The 27,428-nt window shown below is 41.3% G+C and overlaps 1 protein-coding gene across 1 annotated transcript; it reads right to left on the bottom strand.

Moving 5' to 3' along the window:
* Window positions 1–986: 986 nt before the first annotated feature.
* On the bottom strand, window positions 987–27,405 carry LOC106578230 (caspase-6). Its single transcript, XM_082971743.1, is given in 8 exon segments — window positions 987–5,400; window positions 6,308–6,486; window positions 8,122–8,374; window positions 10,639–10,814; window positions 11,431–11,507; window positions 11,632–11,781; window positions 14,776–14,829; window positions 26,716–27,405. Coding segments are annotated over 6 exon segments (861 nt in total). The 5' UTR covers window positions 11,748–11,781; window positions 14,776–14,829; window positions 26,716–27,405; the 3' UTR covers window positions 987–5,340.
* Between the last annotated feature and the right edge of the window lie 23 nt (window positions 27,406–27,428).

Below are 27,428 nucleotides of genomic sequence, written 5' to 3'. Positions count from 1 at the left end.
AACTTTGCCACTCAGGAACATTCAATGTCGTCTTGGTAAGCAACTCCAGTGTATATTTGACCTTGTGTTTTAGGTTGTTGTCCTGCTGAAAGGTGAATTAATCTCCCAATGTCTGGTGGAAAGCAGACTGAACCAGGTTTTTTCCTGTGCTTAGCTCTATTCCATTTATTTTATCCTGAAAAACTCCCTAGTCCTTGCTGATGACAAGCATACCCATAACATGATGCAGCCACCACCATGCTTGGAAATAGAAAGAGTTTTACTTAGTGATGTGTTGCATTGGATTTGCCCCAAACATAACACTTTGTATTCAGGACATAAAGTTAATTTCTTTGCCACATTTTTGTCAGTTTTACTTTAGTGCCTTGTTGCAAACAGGATGCATGTTTTGTAATATTTTTGTTCCATAAAGGCTTCCTTCTTTTCACTCTGTCATTTAGGTTAGTATTGTGGAGTAACTACAATGTTGTTGATCCATCCTCAGTTTTCTCCTATCACAGCCATTAAACTCTGTAACTGTTTTAAAGCCACCATTGGCCTCATGGTGAAATCCCTGAGCGGTTTCCTTCCTCTCCGGCAACTGAGTTAGGAAGGACGCCTGTATCTTTGTAGTGACTGGGTGTATTGATACACCATCCAAAGTGTAATTAATAACTTCACCATGCTCAAAGGGATATTCAATGGCTGCTTTTTCTTTTTACCCATCTACCAATAGGTGCCCTTCTTTGTGAGGCACTGGAAAACCTCCCTGGTCTTTCTGGTTGAATCTGTGTTTGAAATTCACTGCTCAACTGAGGGACCTTACAGATATATCTGTATGTGTGGGGTACAGAGATGAGGTAGTCATTCAAAAATTAAACACTATTGTTGCACACAGACTGAGTCCATGCAAGTTATTATGTGACTTGTTCAGCACATTTTTACTCCTGAACTTATTTAAGCTCCTTGCCATAACAAAGGGGTTGAATACATATTGACTCAAGACATTTCAGCTTTTCATTTTTTATGTATTTGTAAAAATGTCTTAACAACTTAAAATGTGTAAGTGAATACTTTCTGAAAGCACAGCAGTAGTAGTAGTAGAGTTACTGTACACTGGGTTCATTGTCATGTCTCAGTGTATATTGAATCTGGTATAGTATTGTCAATCTTTAGTAGAGTATCTTGGTTCAGTAGAGTATCTTGATTCAGTAACACTGGTTCAGTAGTTTCTTGGTTCAGTAGAGCATCTTGATTCAGGAGAGCATCTTGATTCAGGAGAGGATCTTGATTCAGTAGTTTCTTGGTTCAGTAGAGTATCTTGGTTCAGTAGAGTATCTTGATTCAGGAGAGCATGTGTCAAACTCATTCCACAGAGGGCCGAGTGCGAGGTTTTTGCTCCTCCCTTGTACTTGACTGAATAATTGAATTCACTGATTAGTTAGGAACTCCCCTCACCTGGTTGTCTAGGTCTCAGTAAGGAACTCCCCTCACCTGGTTGTCTAGGTCTCAGTAAGGAACTCTCCTCACCTGGTTGTCTAGGTCTCAGTAAGGAACTCCCCTCACCTGGTTGTCTAGGTCTCAGTAAGGAACTCTCCTCACCTGGTTGTCTAGGTCTCAGTAAGGAACTCTCCTCACCTGGTTGTCCAGGTCTCAGTAAGGAACTCTCCTCACCTGGTTGTCTAGGTCTCAGTAAGGAACTCTCCTCACCTGGTTGTCTAGGTCTCAGTAAGGAACTCCCCCCACCTGGTTGTCTAGGTCTTAACTGGACACAAATTGAAAGGAAAATAAGAAAAAAAACAGCAGACCAGCCTTTCATGGAATACGTTTGACATCCCTGCAGTAGAGTAGTTTGTCTCAGTGGAGTATCTTGATTCAGTAGAATAGCTTTATTCAGTGGAGTATCTTGGTTCATTAGAATAGCTTTATTCAGTGGAGTTTCTTGGTTCGGTAGAGTATCTTGCCTCAGTGCTTCTTGATTCTAGTGCAATACTGTGAACATAGAATTAGAATACTAGAATGGTCAAGAACCTTAATATGATGGGATAAAGGTCAGCCATTTTGGTCAGGGAGTTGGTCAACCATAGTTTACCAGTGCTGTGATCAGATATTGTTTAAAACAATTCATTTGAAGCATGTATCTGCCCTGTGTTAACCAGACAATTTTAGAGAAATTATTCCATAAAATTCTCAAATGAACTGGCAATATTTTTTTTTTTTTTTTTTAACCTTTATTTAACTAGGCAAGTCAGTTAAGAACAAATTATTATTTATAATGACGGCCTAGGAACAGTGGGTTTACTGCCTTGTTCAGGGGGCAGAATGACAGATTTTTACCTTGTCAGATCGGGGATTCGATCTTGCAACCTTTCTAACCACTAGGCTCCCTGCCGCCCCAAATATGTCAACAATGCAGTCAATCCACAGCCATACACTGGCTGACATCAATCCAATCAAAACCTATCAGACGATAGGACTTAGACAAGTCGTAAATGCACTGATATTGTATCATATAATAGCACTCGAAGCTTTCCAAAAAACTAAAATATTTAGACATTTATGGTCTGTTTACATATATTTTAATATGTTTTAAAACTCTTTTTTTTTGTCAATTCTATTACATCACCTGCCTTACTTTTATTTTCCTGCATAAAGTAAAATCAGGATTGTGCCTCTACTGCCATTCATTCATTCCAATAGGTCGTTATCATTCCAATTAGACTGGTTTCCAATAGGTCGTTATCATTCCAATTAGACTGGTTTCCAATAGGTCGTTATCATTCAAACTTCACAATAAGTTCCAGAGCTGTGTGGTGCAAGGAGAGACACACAGCTCCGCTAAAACCATTTTGGTGCGAGTCGTTTTCAAGGGATTGTTACATAAATGTTAACTATTTGGTTGTGATATCAACACCTCTTGAAGAGCGTAGTCAGACCTACAAAATGTCAAATTATTCCATGCAAAACAATTGCGCACATTTAGGTCTATCATCAGAGTTATACAGGAAGTAACTGCCTGTTTTTCATAAACATCAGTTGATCATGTCATTGTAGATACGTAGGGTAGCTTCGCGATATCTCTCAATATTGGCCACCATTAATTGGATATTTTAGTGATATAAAATAAAAGTGAACTGACTAAAAGTGGTAGCCAATAGTGGTTTAGGTTCATTTCCCATCCTTTGTGGGCTCTGCCTGTCAAGCAGCAGAAGGGCTATGTAGCATTACCATTAGCTGATAATGTTTACTATGAAAGCTACAGGTAGAAACTTTGTACAGTTGGCTAAACATAGTGGTAAGTAGAACTAATGTACTTTCTTCTCCAACCAATATAGGCCCACCTAGCGAAGATAGCTAACATTATCCCATTTTCAACATTTGTTGAGTGTTTAATTATGATTTCTGCTGACAGACATGATAGACTACATTGATTGATGGACCACAGTCAAATTGGCTAGCTAGCTAATAACAGATCAGTCAATATGGCTAGCTAGCTGATAACAGATCAGTCAATATGGCTAGCTAGCTAATAACAGATCAGTCAATATGGCTAGCTAGCTAATAACAGATCAGTCAATATGGCTAGCTAGCTAATAACAGATCAGTCAATATGGCTAGCTAGCTAATAACAGATCAGTCAATATGGCTGGTTAGCTAGCTAATAACAGATCAGTCAATATGGCTGGTTAACAAGCTAATAACAGATCAGTCAATATGGCTAGCTAGCTAATAACAGATCAGTCAATATGGCTAGCTAGCTAATAACAGATCAGTCAATATGGCTGGTTAACAAGCTAATAACAGATCAGTCAATATGGCTGGTTAACAAGCTAATAACAGATCAGTCAATATGGCTAGCTAGCTAATAACAGATCAGTCAATATGGCTGGTTAACAAGCTAATAACAGATCAGTCAATATGGCTAGCTAGCTAATAACAGATCAGTCAATATGGCTAGTTAACAAGCTAATAACAGATCAGTCAATATGGCTAGTTAACAAGCTAATAACAGATCAGTCGATATGGCTGGTTAACAAGTTAACTTTCAGGGGATAAACTAGACGGCTATATCCAAATATTGTTGGAAAGAAAATCAATCTATAGTGGTGGTGACAGAAGTCCAACTGACAACTTTACCAGGACGAGGACTTGCCGATGACGAGCTCTTCCCAAAAGCCTAATCTCTGACGAAGCATGCTAAATGACACGTGGGTTGCTAAGCTTAGCTAGCTAGCTACACGCCAAATGGATCTGACTAGCCTCACGTATATGAAAATACAAGGATCAATTGATGTTTACTGATCATGAAAAGCATGCAGTTAATTGTTGTATACGTCTGATGACAGAGCTCAATGTGGAATAATAGGAAATGGGTAGTTCTCACTAGGCTCTTCAAGACCTGATGATATCAAAACACAAAGAGTTTAACAATCCCTTGAATTCCTTTATTTAACAATCCCTTGAAAACGACACGTATTTGTCAATGGTTTTAGCTGGAGCTGAGGGTTCTCCTTGGCCCCCTAGCTGCCAAATCCAACGCTTTGCACCTTATTGTGAAGTTGTACTGATAACGACCTACTGGACTGGTTTGGATTTCTCCCTGACCAATATGGCTGCCATTTTCACCCCATTATGGAACTTTGAGGGTCTACAACACAGCCCCCCCCCCCCCCTTTCTAGTGATTTAATAGGATCTCTATGATTGTGAATTGGTAGTAGAGTATCTTGTCTAAGTGCAGAATCTTGATCTTGTAATATATATTTAGTTTTTTAGTGTCTCAGAATATCTTTGTTCAGTGTCTTGATTCTGTAGAGTAGAATGTCTTGTGAACCTGTAGCAGATCATGTAGAATGTCTTGTTGTGAACCTGTAGCAGATCATGTAGAATGTCTTGTTGTGAACCTGCAGTAGATCATGTAGAATGTCTTGTTGTGAACCTGTAGCAGATCATGTAGAATGTCTTGCCTCAGTTGAGTATCTTGAATCTGGTACAGTATTGTAAGGGCTCCAGCACTAAGGCTTGAATTGAGACATAAATCTGTGTTAGAGGTTCATATGAGTATCTTGTCTTCTATCTTGTCTCAGAGCTTCTTGGATCTGAAGTAAAGTTGCTATCTTGTTTCAGAGCTTCTTGGATCTGAAGTAAAGTTGCTATCTTGTTTCAGAGCTTCTTGGATCTGAAGTAAAGTTGCTATCTTGTCTCAGAGCTTCTTGGATCTGAAGTAAAGTTGCTATCTTGTCTCAGAGCTTCTTGGATCTGAAGTAAAGTTGCTATCTTGTCTCAGAGCTTCTTGGATCTGAAGTAAAGTTGCTATCTTGTTTCAGAGCTTCTTGGATCTGAAGTAAAGTTGCAATCTTGTCTCAGAGCTTCTTGGATCTGAAGTAAAGTTTCTTTGTGAGCATAGAGGTATAGCAGGGGACCTGGGACAGGACGAGTTTGGGAGAGAGAAGGAGAGAGGGATTAATTAATAAATGACTGAGTGACAAAGTGTGTGTGTTGCCTGTCTGACTATGTGTGTGTTGCCTGTCTGACTGACTGTGTGTGTGTTGTCTGACTGTGTGTGTGTGTTGCCTGTCTGACTGACTGTGTGTGTGTTGCCTGTCTGTTTGCCTGTCTGTCTGTCTAACGACCTGGTACCCAGCTCTCTAACTACCATCAGGTCCTAACGGCCTGGTACCCAACTCACTAACGACCATCAGGTCCTAACGGCCTGGTACCCAACTCACTAACGACCATCAGGTCCTAACGGCCTGGTACCCAACTCACTAACTACCATCAGGTCCTAACGGCCTGGTACCCAGCTCTCTAACTACCACCAGGTCCTAACGGCCTGGTACCCAACTCTCTAACGACCATCAGGTCCTAATGACCTGGTACCCAACTCACTAACTACCACCAGGTCCTAATGACCTGGTACCCAGCTCTCTAACTACCACCAGGTCCTAACGGCCTGGTACCCAACTCTCTAACGACCATCAGGTCCTAACGGCCTGGTACCCAACTCACTAACTACCACCAGGTCCTAATGACCTGGTACCCAACTCACTAACTACCACCAGGTCCTAACGGCCTGGTACCCAACTCTCTAACGACCATCAGGTCCTAACGGCCTGGTACCCAGCTCACTAACGACGATCAGGTCCTAACGGCCTAATTAACGGTTAATTAGCGTGAGACAAAATGTCATGACCGCAACAGCCGTAGTGTATTTCCTGTGTGTGTGTCATAGTGTATTTCCTGTGTGTGTCATAGTGTATTTCCTGTGTGTGCCATAGTGTATTTCCTGTGTGTGTGTGTGTGTGTGTGCGTGCGTGCGTGTGTGTCTACCTGTTTCTTCCCGATGGCGTTGCGGTCGGCACAGTTCTGTACGCGTCGCAGCGACACCCTGCGGTTAACTAGCGTCAACATCTCTGTGATCTCCAGGCGCGTTCCATACTCCTGTAGCACTTCACATAGGTCCTGGATGTACCACGATCCATTCAATGTCTCTCTGTGGGAGAAATAACCTACACAGAGACAGACAGAGAGAGAGAGACAGAGAGAGAGAGACACACACAGATGAAGACAGAGAGAGACAGACAGAGAGAGAGATAGAGACACACACAGATGGAGACAGAGAGAGACAGACAGAGAGACAGAGACAGAGATGGAGACAGAGAGAGACAGACAGAGACAAACAGAGATGGAGACACACACACACAGATGAAGACAGAGAGAGACAGACAGAGAGATGGAGACAGACACACAGAGATGGAGACAGACACAAAAACAGACAAGAGACGGGGAGAGAGACAGACACAAAGAAATGGAGACAGAGAGACAAAGATAGACAGAGAGACGGAGACAGACACAGGGAGACAGACACAGAGAGACAGACACAGAGAGACAGACACAGGGAGACAGACACAGGGAGACAGACACAGAGAGACACAGGGAGACAGACACAGGGAGACAGACACAGGGAGACAGACACAGAGAGACAGACACAGGGAGACAGACACAGAGAGACAGACACAGAGAGACAGACACAGAGAGACAGACACAGGGAGACAGACACAGAGAGACAGACACAGGGAGACAGACACAGAGAGACAGACACAGAGAGACAGACACAGGGAGACAGACACAGAGAGACAGACACAGAGAGACAGACACAGAGAGACAGACACAGGGAGACAGACACAGAGAGACAGACACAGACAGACAGACACAGAGAGACAGACACAGACAGACAGACACAGAGAGACAGACACAGAGAGACAGACACAGAGAGACAGACACAGACAGACACAGAGAGACAGACACAGACAGACACAGAGAGACAGACACAGAGAGACAGACACAGACAGACAGACACAGAGAGACACAGACAGACAGACACAGAGAGACAGACACAGACAGAATGGGAGAAGAGAACAATGTTGAAAGGAAGAGAATGGAAGGATGACAGAGTCCTACATATCGAATGGAAGGATGACAGAGTCCTACATATCGAATGGAAGGATGACAGAGTCCTACATATCGAATGGAAGGATGACAGAGTCCTACATATCGAATGGAAGGATGACAGAGTCCTACATATCGAATGGAAGGATGACAGAGTCCTACATATCGAATGGAAGGATGACAGAGTCCTACATATCGAATGGAAGGATGACAGAGTCCTACATATCGAATGGAAGGATGACAGAGTCCTACATATCGAATGGAAGGATGACAGAGTCCTACATATCGAATGGAAGGATGACAGAGTCCTACATATCGAATGGAAGGATGACAGAGTCCTACATATCGAATGGAAGGATGACAGAGTCCTACATATCGAATGGAAGGACGACAGAGTCCTACATATCGAATGGAAGGATGACAGAGTCCTACATATCGAATGGAAGGACGACAGAGTCCTACATATCGAATGGAAGGATGACAGAGTCCTACATATCGAATGGAAGGACGACAGAGTCCTACATATCGAATGGAAGGACGACAGAGTCCTACATATCGAATGGAAGGACGACAGAGTCCTACATATCGAATGGAAGGACGACAGAGTCCTACATATCGAATGGAAGGATGACAGAGTCCTACATATCGAATGGAAGGATGACAGAGTGTGTGCATGCTTGATTGATTGATCTCACCCTCGGCCACAGAGTAGCACATCAGGAAGTCCGCTCCAGCAGGAAGTGTGTGTACCGTCCCAGCATCCACGACCAGCTGGTTAGTGTGAACCTCACAGTCCACCACGTCTACTACAGGACTGACTGGATCGTCATGTTTATCCCCACGACACGCCTAGTGGACAGACACGACCAGCAGGTTAGTGTGAACCTCACAGCCCACCACGTCTACTACAGGACTGACTGGATCGTCATGTTTATCCCCACGACACGCCTAGTGGACAGACACGACCAGCTGGTTAGTGTGAACCTCACAGCCCACCTATATAACCATGCCCAACACACGGAAAGCTTGGTTCAAAACATTCTCTAAAACCTAAACCTCAACGGGTGTTGTACATAAAGGGGTGTGACCACTGAACAAGTCGAAGAAGCTGAACTCTTAGGGGTAACATTAGACTGTCAGCTATCAAGGTCACGTCCTATTGACAAGAGTTGTTGTGAAGATTAGGAGAGAGGTAATGTCTGTTATAATAAGATATTCTGTGTTTTTGACACAAAGATCAACTGTACTGGTTGTCCAGGCTCTGATCTTGTCCTCCATCTTGATTACTGTCTGGTAATGTGGTCAGGTGAAGCAAAGAAAGACCTATCAAAGCTGAGTGTTGTGGGTACAAAGATCAACTGTACTGGTTGTCCAGGCTCTGATCTTGTCCTCCATCTTGATTACTGTCTGGTAATGTGGTCATGTGCAGCAAAGAAAGACCTATCAAAGCTGAGTGTTGTGGGTACAAAGATCAACTGTACTGGTTGTCCAGGCTCTGATCTTGTCCTCCATCTTGATTACTGTCTGGTAATGTGGTCATGTGCAGCAAAGAAAGACCTATCAAAGCTGCAGCTGGTTCAGAACAAGAGCAGCACGGCCTGCCCTTAACTGCACACGGAGAACTAACACAGTCTTTCATGGCTGAGGGTTGAGGAGAAATTAACTACTATATCTGTGTGTTTAAAATGCCTAACCACTAATCTATTAGCATCCACTTCAAAACAGACATACAAAAAACCCCAGCAGAAACACCACCAAGGGTTTCTACACTGTACACAAACCAAAAAAACAGATTTAATGTGTTACTCAGTGATGTATAGAGTCATCATGGAATGATCTGTTACCAGAGGTTACCCAGTGATGTATAGAGTCATCATGGAATGATCTGTTACCAGAGGTTACTCAGTGATGTATAGAGTCATCATGGAATGATCTGTTACCAGAGGTTACTCAGTGATGTATAGAGTCATCATGGAATGATCTGTTACCAGAGGTTACCCAGTGATGTATAGAGTCATGTCATCATGGAATGATCTGTTACCAGAGGTTACTCAGTGATGTATAGAGTCATCATGGAATGATCTGTTACCAGAGGTTACTCAGTGATGTATAGAGTCATCATGGAATGATCTGTTACCAGAGGTTACCCAGTGATGTATAGAGTCATCATGGAATGATCTGTTACCAGAGGTTACCCAGTGATGTATAGAGTCATCATGGAATGATCTGTTACCAGAGGTTACTCAGTGATGTATAGAGTCATCATGGAATGATCTGTTACCAGAGGTTACTCAGTGATGTATAGAGTCATCATGGAATGATCTGTTACCAGAGGTTACTCAGTGATGTATAGAGTCATCATGGAATGATCTGTTACCAGAGGTTACTCAGTGATGTATAGAGTCATCATGGAATGATCTGTTACCAGAGGTTACTCAGTGATGTATAGAGTCATCATGGAATGATCTGTTACCAGAGGTTACTCAGTGATGTATAGAGTCATCATGGAATGATCTGTTACCAGAGGTTACTCAGTGATGTATAGAGTCATCATGGAATGATCTGTTACCAGAGGTTACTCAGTGATGTATAGAGTCATCATGGAATGATCTGTTACCAGAGGTTACTCAGTGATGTATAGAGTCATCATGGAATGATCTGTTACCAGAGGTTACTCAGTGATGTATAGAGTCATCATGGAATGATCTGTTACCAGAGGTTACTCAGTGATGTATAGAGTCATCATGGAATGATCTGTTACCAGAGGTTACTCAGTGATGTATAGAGTCATCATGGAATGATCTGTTACCAGAGGTTACTCAGTGATGTATAGAGTCATCATGGAATGATCTGTTACCAGAGGTTACTCAGTGATGTATAGAGTCATCATGGAATGATCTGTTACCAGAGGTTACTCAGTGATGTATAGAGTCATCATGGAATGATCTGTTACCAGAGGTTACTCAGTGATGTATAGAGTCATCATGGAATGATCTGTTACCAGAGGTTACTCAGTGATGTATAGAGTCATCATGGAATGATCTGTTACCAGAGGTTACTCAGTGATGTATAGAGTCATCATGGAATGATCTGCTACCAGAGGTTACTCAGTGATGTACCCCAGGAAGAGTAGCTGCTGCACTAAACACACTGGGTTAGCATATCTACACGCCTGAAACACACAAACACGTTTACCCACCACACACTCCTACCTGGAAGATGAAGATCTTGGGCTTGCCCACCAGACTAGAACAGCGGTCTCCTTTGAAGGTGTGTGTCAAGTCTCGGATGGAGAGTTTTCCGTCTCTGGCGAACACGCACTCATTCTCCCCGTGGCTCAGAAACACACACAGGAAACAATCTGCCTCCGCATGGTTCCAGTTCACAGCTGGGGAGAGCGAGAGAGTACAGACTGGATTTCTTCTACGCATTACCCTGTCCTCTGGGGAGTCAGTTCATTACCCTGTCCTCTGGGGACAGTACTTTCATTACCCTGTCCTCTGGGGACAGTACTTTCATTACCCTGTCCTCTGGGGACAGTACTTTCATTACCCTGTCCTCTGGGGACAGTACTTTCATTACCCTGTCCTCTGGGGGAGTCAGTTCATTACCCTGTCCTCTGGAGAGTCAGTTCATTACCCTGTCCTCTGGGGACAGTACTTTCATTACCCTGTCCTCTGGGGACAGTACTTTCATTACCCTGTCCTCTGGGGACAGTACTTTCATTACCCTGTCCTCTGGGGACAGTACTTTCATTACCCTGTCCTCTGGGGACAGTACTTTCATTACCCTGTCCTCTGGAGAGTCAGTTCATTACCCTGTCCTCTGGGGACAGTACTTTCATTACCCTGTCCTCTGGGGACAGTACTTTCATTACCCTGTCCTCTGGGGACAGTACTTTCATTACCCTGTCCTCTGGGGACAGTACTTTCATTACCCTGTCCTCTGTGGACAGTACTTTCACATCATTAAATCCAGATCAAAACGTTGTTGTTGTGGTTTACCATCGTCTATGACAGCCCGGACCTCCTGTCTGGTCAGGTTGTCATACGGCCTCACAGCAAAACTTAGCTCCTCTAGTCTGGAAAAAAAAAACACAACACGCACAAACACACACGTTAAAGACAGAAACACAACAGAACAATGTGTGCGTGTGTGTCTCCGTCCATCTGTCTGTCTGTTCGTCCTTTTGTATGACTCTGTACCGTCGCAAAAGGTTGTTCTTGTCAGCTTTGGTACCATGGCGATGAGGGAGGCGGAGCTCTGGGGAGAAGTATTCCTGGTTGAAGATGAGGGCCAGCCCCCTTAGGCTGTATGACATCACATACTCCTCCCCCGGATCTGACACCTCAATACTACAAGGGAAGTGAGAATGTAAAGAGAGATAAGGGGGGGTGTGTGAGAAAGAGAGGAGGTGTGAGAGAGAGAGAGAGAGAGAGAGAGAGAGAGAGAGGGGGGGGGGGGGGGGGGGGAGGTGTGAGAGAATCCTATATGGTGCATTCTGAAAGTATTGAGACCACATGACCTTTTCCACATTTTGTTACGTCACAGCCTTATTCTAAAATTGATTAAATCGTTTTTCCCCCCTCATCAATCTACACATAATAACAAAGCACAAACAGGTTTAGACATTTTTACAAAATGTTGTTTTTTTAAAATACTGAAATATCACATTTACATAAGTATTCAGACCCTTTACTCAGTACTTTGTTGAAGCACCTTTGGCAGCGACTACAGAATCGAGTCTTCTTGGGTATGACGCTACAAGCTTGGCACACCTGTATTTGGGGAGTTTCTCCCATTCTTCTCTGCAGATCCTCTCAAGCTCTGTCAGGTTGGATGGGGAGCGTTGCTGCACAGCTATTTTTAGGTCTCTCCAGAGATGTTCGATCGGGTTCACGTCAGGGCTCTGGCTGGGCCACTCAAGGACATTCAGAGACTTGTCCTGAAGCCACTCTTGTGTTGTCTTGGCTGTGTGTTTAGGGTCGTTGTCCTGTTGGAAGGTAAACCTTCACCCCAGTCTGAGGTCCTGAGCGCTCTGGAGCAGGTTTTCATCAAGGATCTTTCTGTACTTTGCTCTGTTCATCTTTCCCTAGATCCTGACTAGTCTCCCAGTCCCTGCCGCTGAAAAACATCCCCACAGCATGATGCTGCCACCACCATGCTTCACCGTAGGGATGGTGCCAGGTTTCCTCCAGACGTGACGCTTGGCATTCAGGCAAAGAGTTAAATCTTGGTTTCATCAGACCAGAGAATCTTGTCTCTTATGTTCTGATAGTCTTTAGGCAAAGTCCAAGCGGGCTGTCATTTACATTTTAGTCATTTAGCAGACGCTCTTATCCAGAGCGACTTACAGTAGTGAATGCATACATTTCAATTCATTTCATACATTTTTTTCCCCCGTACTGGCCCCCCGTGGGAATCGAACCCACAACCCTGGCATTGCAAACACCATTGCAAACACCATGCTCTACCAACTGAGCCATGTGCCTTTTACTGAGGAGTGGCTTCCATCTTGCCACTCTACCATAAAGGCCTGACTGGTTGAGTGCTGCAGAGATGGTTGTCCTTCTGGAAGGTTCTCCCATCTCCACAGAGGAACTCTGGAGCTCTGTCAGAGTAACCATCTGGTTCTTGGTCCTGACCAAGACCATTCTCCCCCGATTGCTCAGTTTGTTTTGGTACCCTTCCCCAGATCTGTGCGTCGACACAATCCTGTCTCGGAGCTCTACGGACAATTCCTTCGACCTCATGGCTTGTTTTTTGCTCTGACGTGCACTGTCAACTGTGGGACCTTATACAGACAGGTGTGTGCCTTTCCAAATCATGTCCAATCAATCGAATTTACCACATGTGAACTCCAATCAAGTTGTAGAAACATCAAAGATGATCAATGGAAACAGGATGCACCTGAGCTCAATTTCAAGTCTCATAGCAAAGGGTCTGAATACTTATGTAAATAAGTATTTTTTATACATTTGCAAACATTTCTAAAAAACTGTTTTTGCACTTTGTCATTATGTGGTATTGTGTGTCGATCGATAAGGATTTAATTTTTTTTAAGGCTGTATGTAACGTAACAAAATGTGGAAAAAGTCAAGGGGTCTGAATACTTTCCGAATGCACTGTATATATCTTTACTATCTCCTGTATGTCATATAGTAATGCTCCCAAGAGACTGGAACAGTGAACTGTAAACATGGTCAGATCTAGTCTACCAGATTCACACAACACAAGAGTCTTACCCTATCTTATAGACATCAGGCTCAGCATAGCTCTCTATCAGGGCTGGAATAAAATGATTTACAATTTTTCAAGTATGTTGTCTATAATGTTTCATTATTAACAGGAGTTATAAAGCCATTATTAACAACATACACCATGTAAAGAGTCAGGGAACTGCATCATTTGTCAGAAGGTGAGTGTAGCTGGTGCAAGAAGTCAGGCGCAGGAGAGCAAAAATGAGTAACGTTCTTTACTCATAAATCAAGGCACAAGGTAACAAATACACTTGACCAAATACAAACGGTAAACATTACGGATGAACACAGCACCCGTCCCAAAAAAAAAACAGCCATCATGAACCGACATGAACATAAAAACAATCACGCACAAAAAAAAACATGGGGGAAACAGAGGGTATGAACATGTACATTGGGGGAATGAAAACCAGGTGTGTAGAAAACAAAGACAAAACAAATGGAAAATAAAAGGTGGGTCAGCGATGGCTAGAAGACCGGTGATGTCGACCGCCGAACGCCACCCGAACAAGGAGAGGGACCGTCTTCGGCGGAAGTCGTGACAGTACCCCCCCCCCTTGACGCCGACCTGGAGGGCGAGGCGCAGGGCGATCCCGATGGAGACGATGGAACTCCCGCAGCATCGATGGGGTCTAACACGTCCTCCACCGGCACCCAGCATCTCTCCACCGGCTTTCTAGCCATCGCCGCTCCATTTTTCATTTATCCATTTGTTTTGTCTTGTTCCCTGTTCCCACACCTGGTTTTTCATTTCCCAATCACACTACATGTATTTATTCCTCTGTTCCCCCTCATGTCTTTGTGTTAAGTGTCATGTTTGACGCGCTATTCTGGTGTGCGTTTATTCCGTGTTTATATTTCACGAGGTTTATTTGTTTATACATAATTATTGTGACTGTTTATTAGCTGTTTTGCACTTTGGCATATTGGATGGAGGTGTCCGTCTGTTGGTTTCTCCTGCCTAAATAAATAAAGTGTGTGCCTGTTCACAACTCTCAGCTCTCCTGCTCCTGACTGCGCTCCCAGTACGCACACCATTTGACAGTCGCCTGTAGCAGTAAATGAGAATCAGGTTCTTCTGTCACTTACCTGTCGAAGTCGCAGGTGACCGCTTTGCCTCGCTGTCCACCTTAACAACCCGCTCTGTGGATGATCAACGTTATAGGCTATACAGTTGAAGTCGGGAAGTTTACATATACCTTCGCCAAATACATTTGAACTCAAGTTTTTCACAATTCCTGACATTTAATCCTAGTAAATATTCCTTGTCTTAGGTCAGTTAGGATCACCACTTTATTTTAAGAATGTGAAATGTCAGAATAATAGTAGTGAGAATGATTTATTTCAGCTTTTATTTCTTTCATCATATTCCCAGTGGGTCAGAAGTTTACGTACACTCAATTAGTATTTGGTAGCATTGCCTTAAAATTGTTTAACTTGGGTCAAACGTTTCGGGTAGCCTTCCACAAGCTTCCCACAATCAGTTGGGTGAATTTTGGCCCATTCCTTCTGACAGAGCTGGTGTAACTGTGTCAGGTTTGTAGGCCTCCTTGCTCGCACACGCTTTTTCAGTTCTGCCCACAAATGTTCTATAGGATTGAGGTCAGGGCTTTGTGATGGCCACTCCAATACCTCGACTTTGTTGTCCTTAAGACATTTTGCCACAACTTGGAAAGTATGCTTGGGGTCATTGTCCATTTGGAAGACCCATTTGCGATCAAGCTTTAACTTCCTGACTGATGTCTTGAGATGTTGCTTCAATATATCTACATAATTTTCCTTACTCATGATGCCATCTATTTTGTGAAGTGCACCAGTCCCCCCTGCAGCAAAGCACCCCCACAACATGATGCTGCCACCCCTGTGGTTCACGGTTGCGATGGTGTTTTTCGGCTTGCAAGCCTCCACCTTTTTCCTCCAAACATAACGGTGGTCATTATGGCCAAACTGTTCTATTTTTGTTTCATCAGACCAGAGGACATTTCTCCAAAAAGTACGATCTTTTTCCCCGTGTGCAGTTGCAAACCGTAGTCTGGCTTTTTTAACGGCAGTTTTGGAGCAGTGGCTTCTTCCTTGCTGAGAGGCCTTTCAGGTTATGCCGATATAGGACTCGTTTTCCTGTGGATAAAGATACTTTTGTACCTGTTTTCTCCAGCATCTTCACAAGGTCCTTTGCTGTTGTTCTGGGATTGATTTGCACTTTTCGCACCAAAGTACGTTCATCTCTAGGAGACAGAACGCGTCTCCTTCCTGAGCGGTATGACAGCTGCGTGGTCCCATGGTGTTTATACTTGAGAACTATTGTTTGTACAGATAAACGTGGTACCTTCAGGCGTTTGGAAATTGTTCCCAAGGATGAACCAGACTTGTGGAGGTCTACAAAAAAAAATCTGACATTATTTTCTGGAATTTTCCAAGCTGTTTAAAGGCACAGTCAACTTAGTGTATGTAAACTTCTGACCCACTGGAATTGTGATACAGTGAATTATAAGTGAAATAATCTGTCTGTAAACAATTGTTGGAAAAATGACTTGTGTCATGCACAAAGTAGACGTCCTAACCGACTTGCCAAAACTATAGTTTATTAACAAGAAATTTGTGGAGTGGTTGAAAAACAAGTTTTAATGACTCCAACCTAAGTGTATGTAAACTTCCGACTTCAACTGTATAATATACTCTGAGAGTACAAAACATTAAGAACACCTGCTCTTTCCATGACATACTGTAGACTGACCAGATGAATCCAGGTGAAAGATATGATCCCTTATTGATGTCACTTGTTAAATCCACTTCAAATCAGTGTAGATGAAGTGGGAGGAGACGGGGTTAAAGAAGGATTTTTTTTATATATATATATACTGTGCATTCTGAAAGTATTCAGACCACTTGACTTTTTCCAAATATTGTTACATTACAGCTTTATTCTAAAATGGATTAAAAAAAATGTAAAAAAAATACTCATCAATGTATTAAAAATTAAAAAACAGAAATATCTTACTTACATAAAGTATTCAGACCCTTTGCTATGAGACTAAAATATATATATATAAAAAAATGTCAGAGATGGTTGTCCCTTCTAGAAGTTTCTCGCATCTTCACAGAGGAACTCTGACAATTGAGACATGGATTGTGTATGTGTGCCATTCAGAGGGTGAATGGGCAAGGCAAAAGATGTAAATGTGCCTTTCAATGGGTGTAAGTAAGGTAGTAAGTGCCAAGAACTGTTCCTAATTTTTGTACACATGTAAACATAAGTATTGGTCATTTTCAATAAAACGTCACAATACATTTGATTTAACTGATAGGAGGAGAGGAGGAGAAGGGTGCAGCCCACAGTTTGGGGCGTTCCTGCATGTGGGCGTTCCTGCATAAAGAACCCCTTTTTATACTTCTATTGGTCCATTATTAAGCTAGGACAGGTGGAGGCGTGGCCGCTCCAGTACAGTAGGTGGCAGTAATGCACAATAACGTTGGATGCCAGCCGCTGATAAACCCCACAGAAGAAGGGGGGGGGGGGGGGTGACAACGGTAGCTAGCTAGCCGTACACCCGTAGACAGTGACCTTCGCCCCAGCCTGTCGGCCACTGTTTTCCTGCAGTTCTGTTAACGACGGCGACATCAGGTGTACGGCAGGTGTGTATTCATGGATGCCAATGGAACCCAGACTCCCCCCCCCCCCCCCAAAAAAAAAACATTTACCAAGAAAAGAAAGAAAAAAAAAACATACAAAATAATGTATCTTTTGTCACTTTCTGTTTCATAAATGTCCTTCAATTCGAGGCTGAATGTATCTCACCGTTTAAAGCATCCGAGTGAACAAAACATCGCCCCTCTGTCTCAGTATGTCTAGCGTATCCATCTGATGCTGTCTGGTCAGAAAGACTATGACGTTGTTGTTGCCCGTAGTTGCCTGTAGCATTGAATGCAAGAGAAGCCACCGAGAATTTTGGACTGCCTTGATAATTTTAAAAACAAATAATAGCCAATCAGCATTGAGCTAAACTGAGTGAGCTCAGCTGTGATTGGTCCTGGAGCACAAAAAAAAATATCAAAAGGAAGCCAGTTTAGATTTGGCTTCACACCAACAACATCACAAGCCAAACAGAAAAAAAAACTTGAATTGTTGCATTCCGTTCTGTTGTTGTCCTCAGGTGGCTAGCTAGCTAGCTAAAATGGTCCCTTTCCTAAATTAGCCATGGAAGGAGAGAGGGATTTGGACTTGTGGTTTTACTTAATTCTCCGTATTGGCCAATGATTATAATGGGGATTCTGATCCAACCATTCATTCATACATTGTTGTGTCCCTGACCTGACAGGATGGAAGTTCAATATGTAGCTAGATGTAGTAGGCTAATGTTAACTAGCTGGCGTAGCGTATGGTTAAACATGAAAGGAAGTTAGGCTAGCAGGTAGCCCAGGACAACAACAAACTAAAAGCATGTATTGTATGACAGTCAGACATCATTACCACTAAAGACAACAAGATAAGATCTGTTATTAGCTTCTTAACCAGCCATATTGACTGATCTGTTATTAGCTAGCTAGCCATATTGACTGATCTGTTATTAGCTTGTTAACCAGCCATATTGACTGATCTGTTATTAGCTAGCTAGCCATATTGACTGATCTGTTATTAGCTAGCTAGCCATATTGACTGATCTGTTATTAGCTAGCTAGCCATATTGACTGATCTGTTATTAGCTTGTTAACGAGCCATATTGACTGATCTGTTATTAGCTTGTTAACCAGCCATATTGACTGATCTGTTATTAGCTTGTTAACGAGCCATATTGACTGATCTGTTATTAGCTAGCTAGCCATATTGACTGATCTGTTATTAGCTAGCTAGCCATATTGACTGATCTGTTATCAGCTAGCTAGCCATATTGACTGATCTGTTATTAGCTAGCTAGCCATATTGACTGATCTGTTATTAGCTAGCTAGCCATATTGACTGATCTGTTATCAGCTAGCTAGCCATATTGACTGATCTGTCATTAGCTAGCTAGCCATATTGACTGATCTGTTATTAGCTAGCTAGCCATATTGACTGATCTGTTATTAGCTAGCTAGCCATATTGACTGATCTGTTATTAGCTAGCTAGCCATATTGACTGATCTGTTATCAGCTAGCTAGCTATATTGACTGATCTGTTATTAGCTAGCTAGCCATATTGACTGATCTGTTATTAGCTAGCTAGCCATATTGACTGATCTGTTATTAGCTAGCTAGCCATATTGACTGATCTGTTATTAGCTAGCTAGACATATTGACTGATCTGTTATTAGCTAGCTAGCCATATTGACTGATCTGTTATTAGCTAGCTAGCCATATTGACTGATCTGTTATTAGCTAGCTAGCCATATTGACTGATCTGTTATTAGCTAGCTAGCCATATTGACTGATCTGTTATTCGCTTGTTAACCAGCCATATTGACAGATCTGTTATTAGCTAGCCAGCCATATTGACTGATCTGTTATCAGCTAGCTAGCCATATTGACTGATCTGTTATTAGCTAGCTAGCCATATTGACTGATCTGTTATTAGCTAGCTAGCCATATTGACTGATCTGTTATCAGCTAGCTAGCCATATTGACTGATCTGTCATTAGCTAGCTAGCCATATTGACTGATCTGTTATTAGCTAGCTAGCCATATTGACTGATCTGTTATCAGCTAGCTAGCTATATTGACTGATCTGTTATTAGCTAGCTAGCCATATTGACTGATCTGTTATTAGCTAGCTAGCCATATTGACTGATCTGTTATTAGCTAGCTAGCCATATTGACTGATCTGTTATTAGCTAGCTAGCCATATTGACCGATCTGTTATTAGCTAGCTAGACATATTGACTGATCTGTTATTAGCTAGCTAGCCATATTGACTTACCTGTTATTAGCTTGTTAACCAGCCATATTGGCTGATCTGTTATTAGCTTGTTAACCAGCCATATTGACTGATCTGTTATTAGCTAGCTAGCCAGTTTGACTGATCTGTTATTAGCTTGTTAACCAGCCATATTGACTGATCTGTTATCAGCTAGCTAGCCATATTGACTGATCTGTTATTAGCTAGCTAGCCATATTGACTGATCTGTTATCAGCTAGCTAGCCATATTGACTGATCTGTTATTAGCTAGCTAGCCATATTGACTGATCTGTTATTAGCTAGCTAGCCATATTGACTGATCTGTTATCAGCTAGCTAGCCATATTGACTGATCTGTCATTAGCTAGCTAGCCATATTGACTGATCTGTCATTAGCTAGCTAGCCATATTGACTGATCTGTCATTAGCTAGCTAGCCATATTGACTGATCTGTTATTAGCTAGCTAGCCATATTGACTGATCTGTTATTAGCTAGCTAGCCATATTGACTGATCTGTTATCAGCTAGCTAGCTATATTGACTGATCTGTTATTAGCTAGCTAGCCATATTGACTGATCTGTTATTAGCTAGCTAGCCATATTGACTGATCTGTTATTAGCTAGCTAGCCATATTGACTGATCTGTTATTAGCTAGCTAGACATATTGACTGATCTGTTATTAGCTAGCTAGACATATTGACTGATCTGTTATTAGCTAGCTAGCCATATTGACTTACCTGTTATTAGCTTGTTAACCAGCCATATTGGCTGATCTGTTATTAGCTTGTTAACCAGCCATATTGACTGATCTGTTATTAGCTATCTAGCCAGTTTGACTGATCTGTTATTAGCTTGTTAACCAGCCATATTGACTGATCTGTTATTAGCTAGCTAGCCATATTGACTGATCTGTTATTAGCTAGCTAGCCATATTGACTGATCTGTTATTAGCTAGCTAGCCATATTGACTGATCTGTTATTAGCTTGTTAACCAGCCATATTGACTGATCTGTTATTAGCTTGTTAACCAGCCATATTGACTGATCTGTTATTAGCTAGCTAGCCATATTGACTGATCTGTTATTAGCTTGTTAACCAGCCATATTGACTGATCTGTTATTAGCTTGTTAACCAGCCATATTGACTGATCTGTTATTAGCTAGCTAGACATATTGACTGATCTGTTATTAACTAGCTAGCCATATTGACTGATCTGTTATTAGCTAGCTAGCCATATTGACTGATCTTTATTAGCTTGTTAACCAGCCATATTGACTGATCTGTTATTAGCTTGTTAACCAGCCATATTGACTGATCTGTTATTAGCTTGTTAACCAGCCATATTGACTGATCTGTTATTAGCTAGCTAGCAATATTGACTGATCTGTTATTAGCTAGCTAGCCATATTGACTGATCTGTTATTAGCTAGCTAGCCATATTGACTGATCTGTTATTAGCTTGTTAACCAGCCATATTGACTGATCTGTTATTAGCTAGCTAGCCATATTGACTGATCTGTTATTAGCTTGTTAACCAGCCATATTGACTGATCTGTTATTAGCTAGCTAGCCATATTGACTGATATGTTATTAGCTAGCTAGCCATATTGACTGATCTGTTATTAGCTAGCTAGCCATATTGACTGATCTGTTATTAGCTTGTTAACGAGCAATATTGACTGATCTGTTATTAGCTTGTTAACCAGCCATATTGACTGATCTGTTATTAGCTAGCTAGCCATATTGACTGATCTGTTATTAGCTTGTTAACGAGCAATATTGACTGATCTGTTATTAGCTTGTTAACCAGCCATATTGACTGATCTGTTATTAGCTTGTTAACGAGCCATATTGACTGATCTGTTATTAGCTAGCTAGCAATATTGACTGATCTGTTATTAGCTAGCTAGCCATATTGACTGATCTGTTATTAGCTAGCTAGCCATATTGACTGATCTGTTATTAGCTTGTTAACCAGCCATATTGACTGATCTGTTATTAGCTAGCCAGCCATATTGACTGATCTGTTATTAGCTTGTTAACCAGCCATATTGACTGATCTGTTATTAGCTAGCTAGCCATATTGACTGATCTGTTATTAGCTAGCTAGACATATTAACTGATCTGTTATTAGCTAGCTAGCCATATTGACTGATCTGTTATTAGCTAGCTAGCCATATTGACTGATCTGTTATTAGCTTGTTAACCAGCCATATTGACTGATCTGTTATTAGCTAGCTAGCCATATTGACTGATATGTTATTAGCTAGCTAGCCATATTGACTGATCTGTTATTAGCTAGCTAGCCATATTGACTGATCTGTTATTAGCTTGTTAACGAGCCATATTGACTGATCTGTTATTAGCTTGTTAACCAGCCATATTGACTGATCTGTTATTAGCTTGTTAACGAGCCATATTGACTGATCTGTTATTAGCTAGCTAGCCATATTGACTGATCTGTTATCAGCTAGCTAGCCATATTGACTGATCTGTTATTAGCTAGCTAGCCATATTGACTGATCTGTTATTAGCTAGCTAGCCATATTGACTGATCTGTTATTAGCTAGCTAGCCATATTGACTGATCTGTAATTAGCTAGCTAGCCATATTGACTGATCTGTTATTCGCTTGTTAACCAGCCATATTGAGTGATCTGTTATTAGCTAGCCAGCCATATTGACTGATCTGTTATCAGCTAGCTAGCCATATTGACTGATCTGTTATTAGCTAGCTAGCCATATTGACTGATCTGTTATTAGCTAGCTAGCCATATTGACTGATCTGTTATCAGCTAGCTAGCCATATTGACTGATCTGTCATTAGCTAGCTAGCCAAATTGACTGATCTGTTATTAGCTAGCTAGCCATATTGACTGATCTGTTATTAGCTAGCTAGCCATATTGACTGATCTGTTATTAGCTAGCTAGCCATATTGACTGATCTGTTATCAGCTAGCTAGCTATATTGACTGATCTGTTATTAGCTAGCTAGCCATATTGACTGATCTGTTATTAGCTAGCTAGCCATATTGACAGATCTGTTATTAGCTAGCTAGCCATATTGACTGATCTGTTATTAGCTAGCTAGCCATATTGACTGATCTGTTATTAGCTAGCTAGACATATTGACTGATCTGTTATTAGCTAGCTAGCCATATTGACTTACCTGTTATTAGCTTGTTAACCAGACATATTGGCTGATCTGTTATTAGCTTGTTAACCAGCCATATTGACTGATCTGTTATTAGCTAGCTAGCCAGTTTGACTGATCTGTTATTAGCTTGTTAACCAGCCATATTGACTGATCTGTTATCAGCTAGTTAGCCATATTGACTGATCTGTTATTAGCTAGCTAGCCATATTGACTGATCTGTTATCAGCTAGCTAGCCATATTGACTGATCTGTTATTAGCTAGCTAGCCATATTGACTGATCTGTTATTAGCTAGCTAGCCATATTGACTGATCTGTTATCAGCTAGCTAGCCATATTGACTGATCTGTCATTAGCTAGCTAGCCATATTGACTGATCTGTCATTAGCTAGCTAGCCATATTGACTGATCTGTTATTAGCTAGCTAGCCATATTGACTGATCTGTTATTAGTTAGCTAGCCATATTGACTGATCTGTTATTAGCTAGCTAGCCATATTGACTGATCTGTTATTAGCTAGCTAGCCATATTGACTGATCTGTTATTAGCTAGCTAGCCATATTGACTGATCTGTTATTAGCTAGCTAGACATATTGACTGATCTGTTATTAGCTAGCTACACATATTGACTGATCTGTTATTAGCTAGCTAGCCATATTGACTTACCTGTTATTAGCTTGTTAACCAGCCATATTGGCTGATCTGTTATTAGCTTGTTAACCAGCCATATTGACTGATCTGTTATTAGCTATCTAGCCAGTTTGACTGATCTGTTATTAGCTTGTTAACCAGCCATATTGACTGATCTGTTATCAGCTAGCTAGCCATATTGACTGATCTGTTATTAGCTAGCTAGCCATATTGACTGATCTGTTATTAGCTAGCTAGCCATATTGACTGATCTGTTATTAGCTAGCTAGCCATATTGACTGATCTGTTATTAGCTAGCTAGCCATATTGACTGATCTGTTATTAGCTTGTTAACCAGCCATATTGACTGATCTGTTATTAGCTTGTTAACCAGCCATATTGACTGATCTGTTATTAGCTAGCTAGCCATATTGACTGATCTGTCATTAGCTAGCTAGCCATATTGACTGATCTGTTATTAGCTAGCTAGCCATATTGACTGATCTGTTATTAGCTAGCTAGCCATATTGACTGATCTGTTATCAGCTAGCTAGCTATATTGACTGATCTGTTATTAGCTAGCTAGCCATATTGACTGATCTGTTATTAGCTAGCTAGCCATATTGACTGATCTGTTATTAGCTAGCTAGCCATATTGACTGATCTGTTATTAGCTAGCTAGCCATATTGACTGATCTGTTATTAGCTAGCTAGACATATTGACTGATCTGTTATTAGCTAGCTAGCCATATTGACTTACCTGTTATTAGCTTGTTAACCAGCCATATTGGCTGATCTGTTATTAGCTTGTTAACCAGCCATATTGACTGATCTGTTATTAGCTATCTAGCCATATTGACTGATCTGTCATTAGCTAGCTAGCCATATTGACTGATCTGTTATTAGCTAGCTAGCCATATTGACTGATCTGTTATTAGCTAGCTAGCCATATTGACTGATCTGTTATCAGCTAGCTAGCTATATTGACTGATCTGTTATTAGCTAGCTAGCCATATTGACTGATCTATTATTAGCTAGCTAGCCATATTGACTGATCTGTTATTAGCTAGCTAGCCATATTGACTGATCTGTTATTAGCTAGCTAGCCATATTGACTGATCTGTTATTAGCTAGCTAGACATATTGACTGATCTGTTATTAGCTAGCTACACATATTGACTGATCTGTTATTAGCTAGCTAGCCATATTGACTTACCTGTTATTAGCTTGTTAACCAGCCATATTGGCTGATCTGTTATTAGCTTGTTAACCAGCCATATTGACTGATCTGTTATTAGCTATCTAGCCAGTTTGACTGATCTGTTATTAGCTTGTTAACCAGCCATATTGACTGATCTGTTATCAGCTAGCTAGCCATATTGACTGATCTGTTATTAGCTAGCTAGCCATATTGACTGATCTGTTATTAGCTAGCTAGCCATATTGACTGATCTGTTATTAGCTAGCTAGCCATATTGACTGATCTGTTATTAGCTAGCTAGCCATATTGACTGATCTGTTATTAGCTTGTTAACCAGCCATATTGACTGATCTGTTATTAGCTTGTTAACCAGCCATATTGACTGATCTGTTATTAGCTAGCTAGCCATATTGACTGATCTGTTATTAGCTTGTTAACCAGCCATATTGACTGATCTGTTATTAGCTAGCTAGCCATATTGACTGATCTTTATTAGCTTGTTAACCAGCCATATTGACTGATCTGTTATTAGCTTGTTAACCAGCCATATTGACTGATCTGTTATTAGCTAGCTAGCAATATTGACTGATCTGTTATTAGCTAGCTAGCAATATTGACTGATCTGTTATTAGCTAGCTAGCCATATTGACTGATCTGTTATTAGCTAGCTAGCCATATTGACTGATCTGTTATTAGCTTGTTAACCAGCCATATTGACTGATCTGTTATTAGCTAGCCAGCCATATTGACTGATCTGTTATTAGCTTGTTAACCAGCCATATTGACTGATCTGTTATTAGCTAGCTAGCCATATTGACTGATCTGTTATTAGCTTGTTAACCAGCCATATTGACTGATCTGTTATTAGCTAGCTAGCCATATTGACTGATCTGTTATTAGCTTGTTAACCAGCCATATTGACTGATCTGTTATTAGCTAGCTAGACATATTGACTGATCTGTTATTAGCTAGCTAGCCATATTGACTGATCTGTTGTTAGCTTGTTAACCAGCCATGTTGACTGATCTGTTATTAGCTTGTTAACCAGCCATATTGACTGATCTGTTATTAGCTAGCTAGCCATATTGACTGATCTGTTATTAGCTTGTTAACCAGCCATATTGACTGATCTGTTATCAGCTAGCTAGCCATATTGACTGATCTGTTATTAGCTAGCTAGCCATATTGACTGATCTGTTATTAGCTAGCTAGCCATATTGACTGATCTGTTATTAGCTTGTTAACTAGCCAATTTGACTGTGGTCCATCAATCAATGTAGCCTATCATGTCTGTCAGCAGAAATCATAATTAAACACTCAACAAATGTTGAAAATGGGATAATGTTAGCTATCTTCGCTAGGTGGGCCTATATTGGTTGGAGAAGAAAGTACATTAGTTCTACTTACCACTATGTTTAGCCAACTGTACAAAGTTTCTACCTGTAGCTTTCATAGTAAACATTATCAGCTAATGGTAATGCTACATAGCCCTTCTGCTGATTGACAGGCAGAGCCCACAAAGGATGGGAAATGAACCTAAACCACTATTGGCTACCACTTTTAGTCAGTTCACTTTTATTTTATATCACTAAAATATCCAATTAATGGTGGCCAATATTGAGAGATATCGCGAGGCTACCCTACGTATCTACAATGACATGATCAACTGATGTTTATGAAAAACAGGCAGTTACTTCCTGTATAACTCTGATGATAGACCTAAATGTGCGCAATTGTTTTGCATGGAATAATTTGACATTTTGTAGGTCTGACTACGCTCTTCAAGAGGTGTTGATATCACAACCAAATAGTTAACATTTATGTAACAATCCCTTGAAAACGACTCGCACCAAAATGGTTTTAGCGGAGCTGTGTGTCTCTCCTTGCACCACACAGCTCTGCAACTTATTGTGAAGTTTTAATGATAACGACCTATTGGAAACAACTGACAACCTGTTTAATGACACCAAAAACAGACACGTTACAATAACGGGACTTTGTAAAAAATATCCTAGTTGTTATTCATAAGTGAAAACCCTCTCGCACCGCATGTTGACAGTTTGATGATGACAATGGAGATGGATTAAAAAAACAAAATGTCATCTATTCTTACAGCACGAATAATAATCGATAATGAAATAATAATGATGATGATGATAGATGCAGTAGCCTACCTTGTATATATTGTTGAATCTCTGTATTCGCCATAGGATGCTGTTGACTAATTTTCATCACCCTCTTTTTTCCGTACACAGCGGATTGCGTTCAATCGTTCAAATGGGACCATTGACGTCTTTTTAACGGGAATTCCGACCGGGTTACGTTACGGTCAGAACAGTTGGCTACAAATGGACTGCGGGGACGTCAATCAAAAGCTTCTATGACGTACATGAACTTCAGAAAAATCCCATGGGAGAGAGAGACAGAGAGAGAGAGAGAGACAGAGAGAGAGATAACAGAGAGAGAGAGAGAGAGAGAGAGAGAGAGAGAGAGACAGAGAGAGAGAGACAGAGAGAGAGATAACAGAGAGAGAGACAGAGAGAGAGAGACAGAGAGAGACAGACAGACAGAGAGACAGACAGACAGACAGAGAGAGAGAGAGAGAGAGAGCAGAGACGGGAGAGAGAAAGCCCTTTGAATTGAATTGAATTGAGAGAGAACACAGAGAGAGCATAGAAAGAAAGAGAGTGAGATGCTCTCTGTATTTAAAGGGACAGTGACAGGGCACAGTAAGAGTCCAAGTTCCTATATGCAGGAAAACAACATTTACATTACATTTTAGTCATTTAGCAGACGCTCTTATCCAGAGCGACTTACAGTAGTGAATGCATACATTTCATACATTACTTTAATTTTTTTCTCCGTACTGGTCCCCCGTGGGAATCGA

The sequence above is a fragment of the Salmo salar genome, unplaced genomic scaffold (assembly GCF_965601325.2).
Source record: "Salmo salar unplaced genomic scaffold, fSalSal1 ptg000412l, whole genome shotgun sequence".
In the NCBI taxonomy this organism is placed as follows: domain Eukaryota; kingdom Metazoa; phylum Chordata; class Actinopteri; order Salmoniformes; family Salmonidae; genus Salmo; species Salmo salar.
This window is presented reverse-complemented; position numbering and strand designations above follow the sequence as displayed.